Source organism: Erythrolamprus reginae, chromosome 7, assembly GCF_031021105.1.
Source record: "Erythrolamprus reginae isolate rEryReg1 chromosome 7, rEryReg1.hap1, whole genome shotgun sequence".
Lineage (NCBI taxonomy): Eukaryota > Metazoa > Chordata > Lepidosauria > Squamata > Dipsadidae > Erythrolamprus > Erythrolamprus reginae.
The window spans coordinates 3629620-3649775 of NC_091956.1; the positions used below are offsets into that span (position 1 = coordinate 3629620).

Consider the following 20156-nt stretch of genomic DNA (forward strand, 5'->3'; position numbering starts at 1 on the left):
TTGTCTGTTTACTTATGATTTGTTTCTACATGTTGTGAGCCGCCCCGAGTCTTCGGAGAGGGGCGGCATACAAATCTAAGTAATAAATAAATAAATAAATAATAAATAGGGGAAGGAATATAAATAACTATACAGATAATAGTTAGTTAGCTAGGTAGAAGGGAGGGAGGGAGAGAGACAAATGCAGATATAAAACCTGGTTGAAGTCAGCATGCTGGCTGGGCACTTCTGGCAGTTGCTTCACACTTCTTAAATTTGATCCGAGTTTTAAAAACACCATCAGATCTGTGATTGCAATTAGCTTGTATTTTTCTTTCATGAGGATTTTTTTTTTTACTAACGTTTGATTTGGCTTTGTGCAGAAGTGGGTGGCACCTTGCTTCAAGTGCTCTGCAGTGTTTCTTATAGAAAGGCCATGCATGTACTGGAAATAGGCCATAATATTTTTTTAAAGTTGCATTATGTGCCTGGAGGATTCCAATTGGCAGCCTTCTCCATTCTACTTTCAAAAGCATGTATTACCTGCACTCAGGCAGAAGCTTAGACACCTCCTTTCTGCTCCTAGATAAGCTACTGAGAAGACCTTAAAAAGACCCTACACCAGAACGCTCCAAATTTGGAGATTTCGTGACATGTGGACTGCGACTCCCAGAATTCCTCAGCCAGACATGTTGGCTGGGGACTTCTGGGAGTTGAAGTACACACGTCTTAAAGTGGCCAAGTTTGGAGACCTCTTCCTGCCCTAAATTTTCGTTCATAAAATACCTGGACAGCACAGTCTATCTGCGAATCTTTTCATTAATTGCCTAGGGCCAAAATAAAGGCAAAGGTTTTTTTTTAATCAGGCACCTCGTTGGACAGCTCTAAATCGTCAGGGGGGGGTTCTGTGGAACAAGCCCGACGACGACCTTTGAGGTTGCTAAGCGACACCACGGGAGGGCGAACCCGGTCGCCTTTTTCTCTTCCGCCTGCGCCAGCCAGCCAACCAGGCAAACAGTGGGCGGGGCTATCTCCGCCCTGCGCTTTCCTACCTTCGCTCTGCATTGCTCGGCGCTTCTGGAGGCCCGACCGGAAGAGGCGGGTGCTTGGGGCGTCACGTGGCCAACATGGACCCGGTGCTTTACGTGGTGGCTGCGGTGCTGCTGGCGGCGCTCCTCGTCTTCGTCAGCCGCGTCCGGGGACAGGCACGCGCGGGTAGGGCCCTCGCCTAACAGGGTCGGTGGTCTGCGGCAGGTGGGAGGGAGAAGAGGCCTAGTTTAGCCAGAGGCCTCCCTTCGCTTGGGAACTACAACTCCCACAATCCCTCTGGCCAGCGTCTAAGCACTGGCAATGGCTGCAGAGTCTGGGAGTTGTAGTCCAGCGCCTCAATTGGCTCCTCTCATTTAAGCTGTCCAGAGGAGGGAGAGGGGGCCTCTGAGGATACACAGAATGCTTTCCCTTGGTTTTTGGGGTGGCTGTCCTAAAAAAAAAATTTCCCCTAGGGGCCCGGGCGCTCCTGGCTTTGGCTGTAAGAGTGCCTCTGGTCATGTGCAAAGGGGCCTGATAAGGGAAAACTTAGGAGTTTGGGGTATAGGTAAATCTGGCTTATAACATCATTATTTTTTTGTTGTTGTTGTTATTATTATTTATTGGATTTGTATGCCGCCCCTCTCCACAGACGGGGCGGCTAACAACAATGATAAAAAAACCCAGCATGTAACAATCCAATTAATAAAACAACTAAAAACCCTTATTATAAAACCAAACATACACACATACATACCATGCATAACTTGTAATGGCCTAGGGGGAAGGAATATCTAAATTCCCCCATGCCTGGCGATAAAGGTGGATCTTGAGTAATTTGCGAAAGACGAGGGTGGGGGCCATTCTAATCTCTGGGGGGAGTTGATTCCAGAGGGCCGGGGCCGCCACAGAGAAGGCTCTTCCCCTGGGGCCCGCCAAACAACATTATTTAGTCGATGGGACCCGGAGAAGGCCAACTCTGGGACCTTATCGGCCGCTGGGATTCGTGCGGTAGAAGGCGGTTCTGGATGTATTCTGGCCCAATGCCATGTAGGGCTTTAAAGGTCATTACCAACACTTTGAATTGTGACCGGAAACTGATCGGCAGCCAGTGCAGGCCACAGAGTGTTGCAGAAACATGGGCGAATCTAGGGAGCCCCACGATGGCTCTTGTGGCCGCATTCTGCACGATCTGAAGTTTCCGAACAGTTTTCAAAGGTAGCCCCATGTAGAGAGCGTTGCAGTAATCGAACCTCGAGGTGATGAGGGCATGAGTGACTGTGAGCAATGACTCCCTGTCCAAATAGGGCCGCAACTATTATTATTATTATTATTATTATTATTATTATTATTATTATTATGCCAGGTAGCAGGTCCCAGCTTGGGCGTAATGACAAACTTTAACTAGTCCAAGCCCCACTACTCAAGCAGGAGACCCTACCAGTCAATACACGTGGTTGTCCAGTTAAGCCACTGGTGACGGAGCACCCACAATTTCTGGTGGCAGGCTGTTCCACTGATTGATCGCTCTCACTGTCAAGGAAATTCCACTTTAGTTCAAAGTTGCTTCTCTCTTTAATTAGTTTCCACCCATTGCTTCTTGCCTTGCCTTCAGGTGCTTTAGAAAAATAAGTTGATCCCCTCCTTGAGGCAGCCCGTCAAATATTGGAATATTGCTGTTGTGTCACCCCTAGTCCTTTTCTCTAGAGTAGCCAGACCTGCAACTGTTCCATCTGTATCCGACTGCCTGCCACACATCAGCTTTGATCTTTCACAACTTTATTTGGCCTGATTTTGTGTGTCACTGGCAGTGTAGAAGCCCAGGATGTGGCTTTAGGAGTCAGTTGACTTCTTTCTTAAGCGTGGTTGCACCATAATCTATTTTGCACGCTCCTTCAATACCCTTATCCAGCCCACAGCAAACATCAAACCCAATAGATGTGTCAGTGCCATTTAAATTCTTCCCACACACACACAAATCATTTTAAAAGCTTGGGAATGTTAAAAGTGTCTTGCTCTGAATAGAAACTCAGCCACCCTCTAAACAAGACATTCTATTAATGGATGTCTCAATATGCAAAGTCTGAAACGAACACACAGACAAGCTGGGGGGAAAAAATCTATTGTTGCCAAGGCAATAAAGATTAGTGCGATCATGGTCACTACGTTCCCTATATAATAGCCAGATCAATTTCTGCATTATATTTAACTGATCGTATTTTTCGGAGTGTAAGATGCACCTTTTTCCCACATAAGAGAGGATAAAAATTTGGGTGCAGTTTTTAAAGCTTTTTTCCCTAGCCCTAACAAGGTACTAACAATCTTCCCCTTCTAGGTGTGATCTAACTACGGCTTTATAGTATTAGTTAGTTAGTATTAGTGGTATTAGTACCTTACTTGATCTTCATTGTATTATTATTATTGTTATTATTATTGTTATTATTATTATTATTATTTATTAGATTTGTATGCCGCTCCTCTCTGTAGACTCGGGGCGGCTCACAACATTGGAAAAAACAATATATAATAACAAATCTAATAGTTAGAATCTAAAATAACAATAGTACATTTAAAAAGTCTAAAAAGCAAGGAACCCCAATATATAAAACATACATACAGTCATATCATGCACAGAAACTACATAGGCAGGGGGAGATGTCTCAGTTCCCCCACGCTTGACGGCAGAGGTGGGTTTTAAGGAGTTTACGAAAGGCAAGGAGGGTGGGGGCAGTTTTAATCTCAGGGGGGAGCTGGTTCCAGAGGGTCGGGGCCGCCACAGAGAAGGCTCTTCCCCTGGGTCCCGCCAAACGACATTGTTTAGTCGACAGGACCCGGAGAAGGCCAACTCCATGGGACCTAACCAATCGCTGGGATTCGTGCGGCAGAAGACGGTCTCGTAGATACCCTGGTACGGTGCCATGAAGGTCTTATACTCCAGGATCCAATAATGATGATGATGATGATGATGATGATAGTAATAATCCAACATAGTGATCTCATTTGCTGTGTTGTATTGACAATAGTAGTAGTAATAATAATAATAATAATAATAATAATAATAATAATAATAATAGAATGATGATGATGATAACAACAGCAACACAACAACAATAATAATAATAATACAAATTGTTGTCCAGTCTTTTCTTAAAAACTTCCAGTGTTGGAGCACCCATAACTTCTGGTGGCAAGTTGTTCCACTGATTGTCAGGAAGTGTATAGAGATTCAGAAAGTCCAGTTGCCTCTTGGAAAAAAGCACCTTCGGGTTAAAGTGAGAAGGGTGCTCGTGTTTTCCAGCCGTGTGCCTTTTAACCACTCCACCAAACGGCCTCTCACCTATCCACGGTGGACCATAAAACTCCTTCCTTTCCTGATCTAGATGATGAAGAGCACCATCAGAATGTGGCGGCGGCAGCAGCAGCCGCACCAGCCCGACCACAACCCTTCCTGGGCGAGCGGGGCGAAGGGATGCCCAGGCACCGAAGGAACAGAATGGCCGCTCTGAGACGCGTACAGCAGGTCGAGGAAGCCGTAGAAGGTATTGTAGCTGCTCCTTATTGTAACTACGGTTTTAGAAGGGATGTTTGCCCGCTCCTTATTTATTTACATTCCGCTTTTATTTGTCCTACAATTAGTTCAAGGTGGCAAACACGCCTAACAGGATAGCACTCCTGTTATCGCTATTACAACAACGGCCCTGTGAGGTGGGCTGGGCTGAGAGAGAGGGGCGGGGCTCTCCCAAAGTCACACAAGTGGCTTTCATACCTAAAGCAGGACTAGAATTCACCATCTCCAGGTGATTGGTCCAAGATCACCTAGCTGGCTTCCATGCCTTAGTCTAGACTAGAACTCTCAGTTTTCTGGTGGTTGGCTCACCAGAAAAGTCACCCAGTTGGCTTTCATGGCTAAGGTCACACTAGAACTCACCATCTCCTGGTGATTGGCCCGAAATCACCCATCCAGCTTTCATGTCTTAGTCTGGACTAGAACTTACCATCTCCTGGTAGTTGCCCCAAAATCACCAATCCAGCTTTCATGTCTTAGTTTGGATTAGAACTCATTGTTTCCTGGTGGTTGGCGCAAAGTCACCCAGTTGGCCTTCATGGCAAAGGTTGGACTAGAACTCACCGTCTCCTGGTGATTGACCCAAAGTAACCCATCCAGCTTTCACGTCCAAGTTGAGACTAGAACTCATGGCCCAAAACTACTTTCCATGCCTTAGTCTGGACTAGAACTCTCAGTTTTCTGGTGGTTGGTCCAAAGTCATCCAGTTGGCTTTCATGGCTAAGGTCGGACTAGAATTCATTGTCTCCTGGTGATTGGCCAAAGGTTACCCATCCAACTTTCATGCGTAAGGTGAAATTGGAACTCACCGTCTCCTGTTGATTGCCCCAAAGTCACCCATCCAGCTTTCATGCCTTAGTCTGGACTAGAACTCAACATCTGCTGATGGCTGGCCAAAAACTACGAATCCAAGTTGAGACTACAACTCACGGTCTCCTAGTGATTGGCCCAAAGTCACCCATCCAGCTTTCATAGCTAAGGTCAAATTAGAATTCACGTTCTCCTGGTGTCTGGCGCAAAATCACCCAGTTGGCTTTCACGGCTAAGGTTGGACTAGAACTCACCATCGCCTGGTGATTGCCCCAAAATCACCCATCCAGCTGTCATGTCCAAGTTGAGACAAGCACTCCTACATCTCCCCAGAGACTCTCTGGAAGCCAAAAACCTCTCCCAGAGCATCTGTGCAAGCCAAAAATAGAATAGAATAGAATAGAATTTTATTGCACAAGTGTGATTGGACACACAAGGAATTTGTCTTTGGTGCCTATGCTTTCAAAGGAGACATTTGTCAAGAATCATGTGGTACAACACTTAATGATTGTCATAGGGGTCAAATAAGCAATGAAGAAACAATCAATATTAATAAAAATCTTAGGATACAAGCAACAAGTTACAGTCACGTAGTCCTAAGAGGGAGGAAATGGGTGATAGGAATGATGAGAAAAATTAGTAGAAATAGAAGTGCAGACTTAGTAAAAAGTCTGACAGTGTTGAGGGAATTATTTGTTTAGCAGAGTGATGGCGTTCGGGGGAAAAACTGTTCTTGTGTCTAGTTGTCTTGGTGTGCAGTGCTCTGTAGCGACGTTTTGAGGGTAGGAGTTGAAACAGTTTGTGTCTAGGATGTGAGGGGTCAGTAAATATTTTCCCCATCCTCTTTTTGACTCCAAAAGTCTTTTTGACTTCAATGGAAGGCAGGTTGGCAGCCATTGTTTTTTCTGCAGTTCTGATTCTCCTCTGAAGTCTGTGTCGATCCTGTTGGGTTGCAGCACCAAACCAGACAGTTACAGAGGTGCAGATGACAGACTCAATGATTCCTCTGTAGAAAATGGTTCCGCATGCCACCTGAGGCACCCGTGCCATAGGTTCGCCATCACTGCCCTAGATAAACCTGGTTTTCACCCCTTCCTTCCTTCCTTCCATCCTTCCTTCCTTCCTTCCTTCCTTCCTTCCTTCCTTCCTTCCTTCCTTCCTTCCTTCCTTCCTTCCTTCCTTCCTGATTAATTGGATTTGTATGCGGCTAACAACAGTGATAAAAACAGAATGTAAAAATCCAATACTAAAACAGCTAAAATCTCTTGTTATAAAACCAATCATACATACAAACATACCATGCATAAATTGTAGAAGCCTAGGGGGAAAAGAATATCTCAGTTCCCCCATGCCTGACAGCAGAGGTGGGTTTTGAGGGTGGGGGCTGTTCTAATCTCTGGGGGGAGTTAGTTCCAGAGGGCTGGGGCCGCCACAGAGAAGGCTCTTCCCCTGGACCCCGCCAAACGACATTGTTTAGTTGAAGGGACCCGGAGAAGGCCCACTCTGTGGGACCTAACTGGTCGCTGGGATTCGTGCGGCAGAAGGCGGTCCCTGAGATCATCTGGCCAAGTGCCATGAGGGGCTTTATAGGTCATAACCAACACTTTGAATTGTGACCTGAAACTGATCGGCAACCAATGCAGACTGCGGAGTGTTGGAGTAATATGGGCATATTTGGGGAAGCCCATGATTGCTCTCGCAGCTGCATTCTGCACAATCTGAAGTTTCCGAACACTCTTCAAAGGTAGCCCCATGTAGAGAGCGTTACAGTAGTCGAGCCTTGAGGTGATGAGGGCGTGAGTAGTAAGTCCTGATCCAAATAGGGCCGCAACTGGTGCACCAGGCAAACCTGGGCAAACGCCCCCCTCGCCACAGCTGAAAGATGTTTCTCTAATGTCAGCTGTGGATCGAGGAGGACGCCCAAGTTGCGGACCCTCTCTGAGGGGGTCAATAATTCTCCCCCCAGGGTGATGGGACGGACAGATGGGATTGTCCTTGGGAGGCAGAACCCACAGCCACTCCGTCTTATCAGGGTTGAGTTTGAGTCTGTTGACACCCATCCAGGCCCCAACAGCCTCCAGGCACCGGCACATCACTTCCACTGCTTCGTTGACTGGACAAGGGGTGGAGATGTACTGATGAATCCTCACCCCATGCAGGGAAAAATATTATCCCCAGCCTTTTCACCCTAGGACAGGCGACAGCAGCAGCAGCTCACAATTTGTATACTGGTCTTGACACATGTCATTTCCCCCTTCCCTCCTCCTCCTCCTCCTCCCACCTTCCTTTCTTTTATTTTTTGGGGGGGAGATGTTTCTGGGCCCCAACGGGGAGCCAACGGAACGGATGCTCGCCTGCTTTTGCAGCATAGACAGTCATTTGACAGGCCTGAACTTTTCAACCCAGGTGGATGTCTTTGAAGTGCAAACAAGAGTTTCAGAAAAGAATGAAACCAGGAAAAGGGGGGGGGGGACCCCACGCTTTTGATGTTTCTGCTATCAAACGTACCCACTTTCCTTGAAGTTATCACAAAAGACCCAGGGATGCTGTCGGCATTGAATCTTTCAGCTGTGAAGTAAAAAATAAGATAAAGATAAAGGAGCTGGGCCTGTTTTTAAGTTAAGAGACCCAAATCGGATTTGGTATTGTGTACTGTACTGTTTTTTTATTATTGTTGTGAGCCGCCCCGAGTTTGCGGAGAGGGGCGGCATATAAATCCAATAAACCTAAACCTAAACCTAAACCTAAATCCGTTGGCCAACATTATTTGAGACGTCGCTTATCGCTTGTTTTGAGGTTAGCGGGGAGATAACATCCAACTTGAGAGTGGTTTTTTTAAAAAAATGCAAGTTTCGAGCACCTTTAACGCTCAACGAATCTGTCTTTAGATAGATTTTTTTTAAACTCCAAAAACAGTTTATTAAAAGAAAAATTGATTAAAAATGTTAAAAAATCCCATTTAATTTTTTTTTAATCTGATTTTTTTAAAAAAAACTCATTGATTTTTATCCATCCTGGTTTGCTGTAGGAACACCAACACTGTGTTGCACTGATGAAGTGCCCTAGTTGGGTCATGAAAAGTAGTCATCCTCCTCCTCCTCTTCCCTCCACTTCCTCCTCCTCTTCTCTCCTCCTGTTCCTCCTCTTTCCTGTTCCTCTCCTTCCTCTTCCTTCTCTTCCTCATCATCCCTCCTTCCCTTCCTCCTGTTCCTCTCTTTCCTCTTCCGTCCTCCTACTCTTCCTCTTCATCCTTCCTTCCCCTCCTCTTCCTCTTCCCTCCTCCTCCTGCTCCCCCCTTCCTTTCTCCTCTTCCCTCCTCCTCCTTCTCCTCTTCCTCCTCTTTCATCCTCCTCTCCCCTTCCTCCTTCTCCTCCTCTTCCCTCTTTCTCATCTTCCCTCCTGCTGCTTTGCAAACCTCATTTTCTTCTAGCACTGATGATGTTATCTAGTTCGGTAATGAAACGTCTCCAAAAAAACAACCAATATCAGAGAGTGCCAAGGACCCAAAAGTTGTTATTTTCCTTCTCCCCCTCCTTCTCTTCCTCCTCCTCCTCCGTTTTAGCACTGATGATCTGTCTCCATTTCCTTTTTATTCAACACGATTGTTAAACAACACCTAGATGAAAACGATGGAAGCGAACCGGCTGAATCCCAAGTTTCCGGAAAGATTGGCGCAAAGAAACAGCGGAAGTTAGAAGAGAAGCAGGCAAGGAAAGCTCAGAGAGAGGTGAGTCTCCCCCGCATTTTATAAATCCGCATTCGGATCATGTCCCTAAGGATCCTCGGAGTTGTAGTCCTAGTTAAAGACAGAAGGGGACTACCGTATTTTTCGGACTTTAAGATGCCCCCCCCCCAAAAAAATCGTAAAATGGGGCAAAAGTCACTTAGCCACCGTCTCACTCAGCGACAGAAAGGTAGGGCTTCATTATGGTTGTAAAGTGACGACTATCCAGATTTCATCCGCACTGAGGTTTCCTGGCTCTAAAAGTGGAGATTTATTTATTTATTTGCTTCTGTGTCAAAATGGAGGACGGAAGGGGGAAAGTTTTTAAAAATCACCTGAGGGATTTCCTCAGGAAAGAGGGATTTTTTCTTTGCTTCTGTGTCAAAATGGGGGATGGGAGGGGGAAAGTTTTAAAAATCACCTGAGGGATTTCCTCAGGAAACAGGGAATTTTTCTTTGCTTCTGTGTAAAAAGGGGACGGGAGGGGGAAAGTTTTAAAAATCATCTGAGGGATTTCCTCAGGAAAGAAGGAAATTTTTTTTGCTTTTGTGTCAAAATGGGGGACGGGAGGGGGAAAGTTTTAAAAATCATCTGAGGAATTTCCTCAGGAATGAGGGGAAATTTTTTTGCTTCTGCGTCAAAATGCGGGACGGGAGAGAGAAAGTTTTAAAAAATGGTCTGAGGGATTTCCTCAGAAAAGAGGGAATTTATTTCTCCACGCAAACAGACCCGCCTTTAATTTTCTCCCCTTTCTCCGCGTCCAAAGGCTGAAGAGGCTGAACGGGAAGAAAGGAAGAAAGTTGAACAAAAACGGGATGAGGAAAGGCGCTTGGAAGAGGAACGGCTGCGGCAGGAAGAGGAAAGGAAGGTGAGTTGTCAAAGAGATGACATTGGAACACAGTTGGGACGCCCAAAGTGGCCGAAATCAGGATTGGTTTCTCTTCTGTATTCCCTTTTTTAAAAATTTTTTAATTAATTTTCAATCTTAAAAATAAAACACAATAACACAATAAATACAGTAAGCGATTCTACATTGTTCCATCATTGCCTCATCTTCTTTTGAGCTTCATCACATTTTATATATTTGAACACACTATACCAGTGTTTCCCAACCTTGGCAACTTTGGACTTCAACTCCCAGAATTCCCCAGCCAGCGAATGCTGGCTGGGGAATTCTGGGAGTTGAAGTCCAGATATCTTCAAGTTGCCAAGGTTGGGAAACACTGCACTATACTAATACAGTGGTACCTCTACCTACAAATGCCTCTACTTACGAACTTTTCTAGTTAAGAACCGGGTGTTCAAGATTTTTTTTTTGCTTCTTCTGGTTCGGAATAATATCCCTAAACGAAGCAATACAACCACCATTTATAAACAGTGGACAGAATGGATAGAATCCTGCTGTAGTTGGCATTAAAGGTTTGGCCTTAAAGCAGCTGAGTATCTTGGGAGTTGGCAGTCCAACCTTGGATCATCCAACAGCCTTTTTATAGACAGGAAGCATAAAATGACCCGAGACCCTCTCGATGCCCACAGGAAGAAGAGCTGAAGAAGGCCAAGGAGGAGGAGGAGCGGCGGGAGTACGAGGAATATCTGAAGCTGAAGGAGGAGTTTGTGGTGGAAGAAGAAGGGATGGATGAAGCCATGACTGAGGAGCAGGTACGTCTGGTCGGTTGGCTGCAGAGGGGAACCGGGCAGAAGAGTGGAAGAGAAGAACGGTGGGATGGGATTAGCTGCTTTTTAAGAGAAGGAAGAGCTCAGCTGTATGGGAGGGAGGGGGGGGGGAAAGGAAGACAGGCAAGAAAGAAAAGGAAGGAAGAGAAGGAAGGAAGAAAGAAAGAAAGAAAGAAAGAAAAGACGGAAGAAGGAAAGGAGGGAGGGAAGGAAGGGGGAGAGTGGTGGGTGGAGGTGGAGGAAGGAAGGAAGGCGAGATAGTGCTAGATGTAGGGAGGAAGGAAGGATAGAGGATGAAGGGAAGGAAAGAAGGAAGGGAAAGGAAGACTGGCAAGAAAGAAAAGGAAGGAAAAGAAGAAAGAAAGAAAAGACGGGAGAAGGAAAGGAGGGAGGGAAGGAAGGGGAGAGAGTGATTGGTGGAGCTGGAGGAAGGAAGGAGAGAATGGAGGAGGGAGGGAAGGAAGAAAGGGGAGAGAGTGCTAGATGGAGGGAGGCAGGAGAGAGAATGGGGGGATGGATGGAAGGAAGGAAGGATTTTCCTTCTCCGGTGAATTAATTATTGTCCCTTCTTTGCTTTTATCCAGTCACGTAGTTTCATCACGGAGCTTCTCGATTACATTAAGGTAAATTCCTCTTTCTCCCTTGAGTCTTCTGTGGCTTGATCCACATTTCATTGCTTGGCTGAAATATGCCCATGTCACACCAGCACTCCGCAGTCTGCATTGGTTGCCGATCAGTTTCCGGTCACAATTCAAAGTGTTGGTTATGACCTATAAAGCCCTTCATGGCATCGGACCAGAATATCTCCGAGACCGCCTTCTCCTGCACGAATCCCAGCGACCAATAAGGTCCCGTCAACTAAACAATGTCGGTTGGCGGGACCCAGGGGAAGAGCCTTGTCTGTGGTGGCCCCGCCCCTCGAACCAACCCCCCCAGAGATTAGAATAGCCCCCACCCTCCTCGCCTTTCGTAAGCTTCTTAAAACCCACCTCTGTCGTCAGGCATGGGGGAACTGAGATATTCTTTCCCCCTAGGCTTCCACAATTTATGTATGGTACGTTTGTATGTATGATTGGTTTTAAAATAAGGGTTTTTAGCTTCTTTAGTATTGGATTGTCGCATGTTGCTTTTACCACTATTGTTAGCCGCCCCGAGTCTACGGAGAGGGGCGGCATACAAATCCAATAAATAAATAAATTGAATGAATTTGATTTCAAACGAATGAATGCCATAATCATTTTCCAACTTGTCCCCTTCCACCCAGAATGCAAAAGTCGTCCTTTTGGAAGATCTGGCTTCTCACTTGGGCCTCAGGACGCAAGTAAGTATTTGCAAGCTGGGCGTTGCAAATTTTACTGCCACGCTTGTGGGCGTGGCTTATTTTGTGGGTGTGGCTTGCCAGCCATGTGAGCAGGTGGGAGTGGCTTGACAATCGTGACCGTGGGGAGTAGCTTAAAAGTCATGTGACTGGGTGGGAGTGGCTTACCGACCAAGATAAGTTTTCAAATAGGTACTCGGACTCTTTTTCAGTGGATTAAGCCACATTATTTGAATAGCCACAAAAAGGACAAATGAGAGACCCGCGTTATTTGGAGCCCAGTCACATTTTAAAGTTTTGTCCTTAACCCACAAGGTTCCGTATGATAACAGATTAGGCAAATAGCTCGGTTTTCTTCCATTGCTATCAAAGTTCGGTTCTAGATAATGATTGAAATGATTAAATATGGGTAAAAACATACTATTTAATTTAATTTCCTATTTTAAACGTAATTAAAGATCATACTAAGGTGCTAAGAGAAGGAAGGACAATAAAAAACCTATTAAGTACTGTATTCGAGTCTACGGAGAGGGGCGGCATACAAATCTAATAAATAAATAAATTCAATAAATAGTGCATAAAGTTACTACCGCCACTGCGTTCCCACCTGCGTTCCCACCTCCCTCCATGGGGGCAGTAGCCCATTACTGGGTAGTAGTTGTGCTCCTTGGTAGAGAAGGAAGAACGATTAAAAAAACTATTAAGTAGAAAAAATTAAGAACCAAAACGGACTTGTTACAGAAACTCTGCTATTAAGTTGCTATAACCGAGTGTCAACAACATGGTTGAAAATGTTGTCCTTTATATAAAGTTTAGATAGAAATTCTAGAAATTTTATTAAAAAGGGACAGATATATGATTTATAGATAGGAAAATTTAACACAAAATAGTTTCACGAAGATATAGAATAAGTTAGAAATATAGTTTATTTCTTTGGTCTAAAATGAACAAACATTATGTATTGAATATACAGTGATCCCCTGATTATCGCGGGTTCCGTTCCAAGACCCCTCGCGATAATCGATTTTTCGGGATGTAGTGGTGCGGAAGTAAAAACACCATCTGCGCATGCGCACCCCTTTTTCCATGGCCGCGCATGCGCAGATGGTGTTTTTACTTCCGCACCTGGGAAGACCCAGCAGCTGAGGAGCCGCCTGCCTGCCCGCTTGTCCGCCGCTTTTCCGCTTGTCCGCCGCTTGTCCGCCCGCCGCTTGTCCGCCGCTTGTCCAGCCGCTTGTCCGCTTGTCTGGCTGCCGCTTTTCCGCCTGCCGCTTGTCCGCCGCTTTTCCGCTTGTCCGCCCGCCACTTGTCCGCCGCTCTGGGAGTTGAAGACCCAGGGAAGGTTCCTTCGGCCGCCCACCAGCTGATCTGCTCGGCAGCGCAGTAGCAGCGAGGAGCCGAAGATGGGGTTTCCCCATTGCCCACGCAAAGGGGAAACCCCATCTTCGGCTCCTCGCTGCTACTGCGCTGCCGAGCAGATCAGCTGGTGGGCGGCCGAAGGAACCTTCCCTGGGTGCCGCCCGCCGCTCGAGAGCAAGAGGGGGAGAGATAGAGAAAGAGAGAGAAGGAAAGAAAGAGATGAGAGAGGGAGGAAGAGAGTGTGAGAGAGGAAGAAGCAAGATAGAGAAAGAGAGAGAGAAAGAAAGATGAGAAAGGAAGGGAGTGACGTCATCGGGTGGAAAAATCGCGATATAGCGTTTCGCAAAGATCGAGATCGCGAAACTCGGGGGATCACTGTATTACTTAAACTTTCTTTATTGCCTTTAGCTATGATACCCTTTATAATGCACTATAGATGTTTACGCTATGTTTGTTTCTTCTCTCTTTTTTGGTGTGTTTTGTTAGTTGTTTGTATATATTTTTTAATGTATATAATTAATAAAGACTATTTCTTATTTTTTTTAAAAATTAAAAACCTATTAAGTATTCAACAAATAGTACGTAAACTTACTACACCCACTGCTTGTCCCTCCCCCCCTGTGGGGGCAGCAGCCCATTACTGGATGAGATGGCTAGCAAATAAATTTAATGAAGAATAAAATAAATATGCATCCAGCCTGTATTGCAAAACCAGTGATGGTTCAGCCGTATTTTGAGTCGCTGCCTGTTCTGCCGGGCTCTCTGGTAGGAGCCTCCCGAAAATTCAAGGGTACAAATTTCAGACACACACACGTTTGAAAATTCAAAACAATGTTCTTTATCCCAAAAGTCAAAATAAACAAAGCACTCTTTTTGTATTGGAAAGAGCACTCTTCCCAAAACAACCAGGTAGTCTATACAATTTCCCTTAAGCAGTCATTAAGTACTTAGCCAGCAGCTGTGAAGAAACTTCACACCCCTTCTTCTTCCAACGAAGTGAGAGACACACACACACGTTGCTCTGCTTTGTTTTCCAAGGCGTGAAAAAGCAACAAAGTCCAGAAAACACAGGATTCCTGACGAACTCCGATCAGATATTCTTCCACAACGGCCAAACCCACATGCTGCTATTTATAGCAGCAGCCCTAATTACTGGAGCCCCCACCCAAACACAGGTGGCCTCCCTTATTTCCTGTAATATGTTCTTACTTGGTCTCTTCTACACATAATTCTGCGCTGGCGTGGGTCCAACACGTCATCATCCGAATCAATGGAAGATAAGGGAAACTGACTGCCTGACAATGGGTCTGACCCAATACCATAGAACCGCACCCACTAGGGCAAGATTTGAGCAGTTAGATTCTATGGTCAAATATGGACGATTCCACCAAGTACCATATTTTGAGAGAACATGCATTTACGGTGCACCAGAAATAGAAGACATTGCACATGTGCTACTCAATTGTAAACTATGCTCCTCAGTAAGACTTCAGTATTTACAGCCCCTACTTGACAAAATCATACACTGGGACTGTAATAAACAATTATCATATTTTCTTCAGGGTACAAATATATATGTAGTTTCTAGAACCACTAAGTTTATAGTCAGGGCTGTTCAGATGAGAATGTGTTTTCTAGAATATATTGGGGTGGCATGCAAAGTAGATGAACTCACTTAAGAATATTTTATATCAGTAGCTTAGGTTTGTTTAATATAATCCTTTGCACCAGTTATATTCTCATGTTTTACTACTCAATTTTAGCATATTACACTGCATTTTAACTTATTATTTATTCAAATTCCCTCTATTTTAGCCAATTTTATTGTATTTTAACCAGTCACAGTTTTATGACGACCGATGTGGTCCTTTTCCTCGCTTTGATATGGTCGGTTGACTAATAAAATAAAGTTGATATTGACTGACTGCCTGGGCTTTGCGCCAAGCCCCCCTCTGCCGAGTCACTCCCACCTTCTTCTTCTTCTTCTTCCGAGGAAACTAAGCTCTGATCTGATTCTGTGGGCAATAACACAGGCCTGTGACATGTTGAAGTTTCCCCTGCATCCACCTCCCCATTTCCTGGGGCAGGAGCTGGGCCAGAGCCAACCACAACACTGCCCAACCCTTTGCCCCAAAAGGGCTACGTCGGAAGGCCTTTTCCCAGCCTTACCTGCTTGGTTTTTCTCTTCCCCAGGATGCCATCAACAGAGTGCAAGACCTGATGGCAGACGGAACGTTGACAGGTGAGAGCACAATACCTTTACGGGATTTCCCCCCCCCCCCCCCCCCCCCCCCCGTCTTGTTTAAACTGAAGCAGATGTCTCTGCTGTGACACCTCCTGGCCATCTTTGCTGAAGATTGCTTCTGCTCGGTTGCAAATTGCCGTTTGCGACGGGGTTTTTTTTTTTGGGGGGGGGGGGGGGGGGGCTCCAAACAATTAGCAGCTCTTCTACGGCTCAAAAATATCCCAGTGGCCAGTTAGGTCCCAGCGGACAGACAATGTCGACTGGCGGGTCCCAGGGGAAGAGCCTTCTCTGTGGCAGCCCCGACTCCCTGGAACCAGCTCCCCCCTGGAGATTAGAACTGCCTCCACCCTCCTTGCCTTCCGTAAACTCCTTAAAACCCACCTTTGCCACCAGGCATGGGGGAATTGAGACATCTCCCCCGGGCCTATACAATTTATGTATGGTATGTTTGTATGTATGTTTGATTAATAATGGGGATTTTAAAATATTTTTTTTAATTATTAGATTTGTTATGAATTGTTCTATTGCTGTTGTGAGCCGCCCCGAGTCTACGGAGAGGGGTGGCATACAAATCTAATCTATCTATCGATCTATCAATAAATCTATCTATCAATAAATCAATCTATCAATGAATCTGTCAATCTATCTATATCTATCTATCTATCTTATCTATCAATCAATCAATCCACCTTCGTGATTTTGAAATTTTGAAATTTTGAACCGAGAAGCGACATTCCTCCTTTTTAATTCAATCCCAGTTAGACGGGCTTTTAATTCCTGGTCTGTCCTGTCCTGCAGGGGTAATCGATGACCGAGGCAAATTCATCTACATCACACCTGAAGAGTTGACGGCTGTGGCGGAGTTTATTCGGCGTCGGGGACGGGTCTCCATTACAGACCTGGCTCGGGAAAGCAACTCTCTCATCAACCTGGAAACGGAGAATGTTTTTCTTAACAAAGGGGTGGCCTGAGAAGACAAATAAAACCATTTTTTAAAAAAAACAGGTGGGCTTTTGGGTCACTAAATCATATTCACGCGTTTGGGATATATGTATATTAAGAAAGTCACTTTGTCACGCGTTAAGAATAGAGTGGGAATAATCCTTTTACAAGGCCTTATTATTATTCACTGCGGGTGGAAGATTGCAATATGTATTGGAAGTTTAGAGTTTGAAATTTGCAGCCCTCTTTCGCCTGTATTTCTCACAACCTTTCTGTACTACAACTCCCATACTCCCAGCCCACCTTGGTTGGTAGAAAACTCTTAGGCCAATAGTTCTGATTAAAAGAAAGACATTTTCTGCTTAAATTCCCTTAGGTACCATAGTCCCATAGATTCAAAATCAAGCAATTTCCAGCTTTCTTATTATTTTTCCAAATTTATAAGGGTACTTTATTCCCCCATATGAGGATAATGGGGTTAGGATTATGATTTGGTTTATATGTGGGTCTCAGTTATGAATATTGATGGGAGCAAAGATACTGGATATTTCAAGATTTGGTTTAATTCTGAACTGTGAATAAATATTAAATATGTGGAGAAAAATACTCTGTCTTTGCAGCTGGTTCTTTTTAACTGGGTTTATGATGTTCAAGATTTACAGCAAATGCAGAAATTGTGGAGTTTTGGGTTTTTTTTCTTAAACTACGACAATCGAAACCAGATCTCTTAAAACCAGAAGAGAAGATACTGTCAATTTTTTAAAATTCTGGGTTATAAATAATTCACAAAGATCTCTGATTAGTGCTTTAAAATTTTCTGGATGGGAATAATTTTGTGACTCAATCCGAAAAATAATCCTCTATCTATTCCACATGCCAAAGCCAAATTAGTTTTTGTTGGGAAAAGAATTCCCTATTTCAGACAAATAAAAACATGGACATTGCATGTTTTCACAGAGAGCCAAATTTTATCTCTGCATTCGCTATTTGTTTAGTTTTGAGCTTCAGTGGAAATGGAAAAATCCAGGAAATTGGGTAGATTATTCAGGTAACCAGAAATTACACACAATACCAAGCTAAATCATGAAAGAGAAATGAATTTTCAAATTTTAAAGCCCGCAGATGAAGGGCGACTGAATTTCGTAACAACGCTAAGAGCCTGGATTTGACTCACCGAGATGTTAACACAAGAGTCTTATTTTGGAAAGAAAGGACACCCAGGACAGGGCACCACCAGGAAATCTCAGGAGCGATAATCTTGAAAGAAAGGTAAAGCAGGACAGGGCACCACCAGGAAATCTCAGGGGCGATATATTGAAAAAATGTAACCCAGAACAGGGTACCACCAGGAAATCTCGGGGGCGATATCTTGAAAGAAAGGTAACCCAGGACAGGGCACCACCAGGAAATCTTGGGGACAATAATCTCGAAAGAAAAGTAACCCAGGATAGGGCACCACCAGGAAATCTCAGGGGTGATAATCTTGAAAGAAAGGTAACCCAGGACAGGGCACCACCAGGAAATCTTAGGGACAATAATCTTGAAAGAAAGGTAACGCAGGACAGGGCACCACCAGGAAATCTCGGGGCGATATATTGAAAAAATGATAACCCAGAACAGGGTACCACCAGAAAATCTTGGCGAAGGGCCGACTAGGAATTCTGAAAACAGACAAAGCCAAGCCGGCTTCTCCGTTGTTGAGTGTGGTTGCTGGGCGACCAACAATTGGCCATCAGTGATGTTTGTCATCAGAGTTAGTTTGCCCACAACTATCGGTCCTGTAGAGATTGTCCCTCCCTATACACACAGACACACATACACTGCGCTGGAGAAAGCAGGCTGGAAGCCAACAACTGGCTGGCATAGAAGATGCTGGGGACCCCAGCCGCCCTTATCTGAATTGGCAGGGCAGGTGAAAGATGGTTGGGACTACAGTTCCCACAATCCCTTGGTGAGACCAGCATGGAAGACCCAGGCAGGAAGGGGGTTGTTATAACTGGCTGCAGGGAAGGGTGGGAGGGAGCGTTGGATGGCTGGATGGTAACCGGGATCCATGTGATTGGATGCCCATAAAAAGGGGTGGGGCTTTGAAGGGCCCTAGCTGCCATCTTGACTTTAGTTGGATAATTGGGCCTGGAAGGAAGGGAGCGAGAAAAGGAAAAGGAAAAGAAAAGGGAGAGAGGATGGAGAAGAAAAGGGAAGGGAATGAGGGAGAAAGGGAGGAAAGAAGGGAAAAGGGAAGGAAGGAGAAGAAAAAGGGAGGGGGGGGAGGATAAAAGGAAAGGAAGAAAAGGAAGAAAGGAAGGAGGAGGGAGGGAGGAAAGGAGAAAAGGAGGAGGGAGGGAAGAAGGAAGGGGCTAAGGAAGGAAGGAAGGGAGAGAGGAAGTAATGGAGGAAAAAGGAAGGAGAAGGAAAGAAAGAAAAGGGAAGGAGGGACAAAGGAAGGAGAAAAGGGAAGAGAGGGAAGGAAAAGGAAGTGAGGGAGGAAGGGAAAGGATGGAGGAGGAAAAGAGGAAGGAGTAGAAAAGGAAAGGAAGGGAGGATAAAGAAGAAAGGAAAGGGAGAAAAAAGGGAAAGGAATGGAGGAAGAAAAAAAGGAAGGTCAAAGGGAAGGAAGGGAGGAAAAAGGAAGGAGAAGGAGGGAAGGAAAAAAGGGAAGAGAGCAAGGGTGAAAGAAAGGGGAAGGGAGGGAGGAAGGGGAAAGGGAAGGGAGGGAGGGAAAAGCGAAGGAAAAAAGAAAAGGAAGGAGGATAAAAGGGAAGGAAGGAAGGGGAAAGGGAAGGAAGGAAGAGAGGAAAAGGAAGGGGAAAAGGAAGGAAGAAAGAGGGGAATGGAAGGGGAGGGAGGTGAATAAAAGGGAATGGAGGGAGGAAGGAAGGAAGGAAAAACGAAGGGGAAGGAAAAGGAAAAAGAAAAGGGAAGAAGGAGTGACGAAAGAAAGAAAAAAGAGAAAGGGTAGAGGAAGAAAAGGGAAAGGGAGCGAGAGAGCGAGAAAGGCATAAAAGGGAAGGGGGGGAAAGAAAGGAAGAAAAAGGAAAAAAGGGAAGGAAGGAACGAAGGAAGAGGAGGGAAGGGAAGAGGAGGGAGGGCCGGGGTCCCAACCCATCGCACTGAGGCCGGGCCCCTTCTCCTTTTGGGGCCAGATGCTGACCGTTTGACCAAGCCAGAGCGTCGTCCTCCGGCCCAGCGATGCTGCACTCCTCCAAGCGACTCCCGTCCGTCCGTCCGGTGCCCGCAGAGAGCCTGACCCTGCCCGAGGCCTATAGCCTGCTGGCCGCCCTGATGCAGTTCGTCGCGATGGTCCTCCTCTGCGTGGCCATCTACATGCAGAAATGGGTTCGGCTGGAACCCGAGAAGAAGCCCTTCAGGCTCTACCCCTCCATCATGTACACCTTCGGCGTTCCCTACAAGATGAACACCACAGGGAACAACACTGGTGAGAACGGCTCCTTATGCACCTCTTAGCACCAAGAATGGCTAGAAGGGGGGACCTTTGCTGTGGCCTAGAGGCAGA

General features: G+C 45.5%; 2 protein-coding genes across 2 annotated transcripts in view; both read left to right on the top strand.

Annotated features, from left to right (window-relative positions):
- Window positions 1-992: 992 nt before the first annotated feature.
- DDRGK1 (DDRGK domain containing 1) lies at window positions 993-17246 on the top strand. Its single transcript, XM_070756858.1, has 9 exons — window positions 993-1194; window positions 4386-4544; window positions 9001-9107; window positions 9871-9972; window positions 10641-10763; window positions 11363-11401; window positions 12043-12099; window positions 15649-15697; window positions 16499-17246. Exons 1-9 carry the CDS (start codon window positions 1107-1109, stop codon window positions 16669-16671), a joined length of 897 nt encoding a protein of 298 aa, XP_070612959.1. The 5' UTR covers window positions 993-1106; the 3' UTR covers window positions 16672-17246.
- A 2585-nt stretch (window positions 17247-19831) lies between these two features.
- LOC139170020 (uncharacterized) overlaps window positions 19832-20156 on the top strand; it is a 4172-nt gene continuing 3847 nt past the window's right edge. The window contains exon 1 of the mRNA XM_070756721.1: window positions 19832-20078. Coding sequence (XP_070612822.1) covers window positions 19832-20078 — 247 coding nt within the window. The remainder of the gene's footprint in view (window positions 20079-20156) is intronic.

Excerpts from the sequence above, each read along its gene's own strand:
- DDRGK1 (XM_070756858.1), top strand. The coding sequence starts at position 1,107 with ATGGACCCGGTGCTTTACGTGGTGGCTGCGGTGCTGCTGGCGGCGCTC. Across the intron at positions 9,973-10,640 it reads GGCAGGAAGAGGAAAGGAAG|GAAGAAGAGCTGAAGAAGGC; the intron begins GTGAGTTGTCAA and ends CGATGCCCACAG. Across the intron at positions 15,698-16,498 it reads GGCAGACGGAACGTTGACAG|GGGTAATCGATGACCGAGGC; the intron begins GTGAGAGCACAA and ends CCTGTCCTGCAG.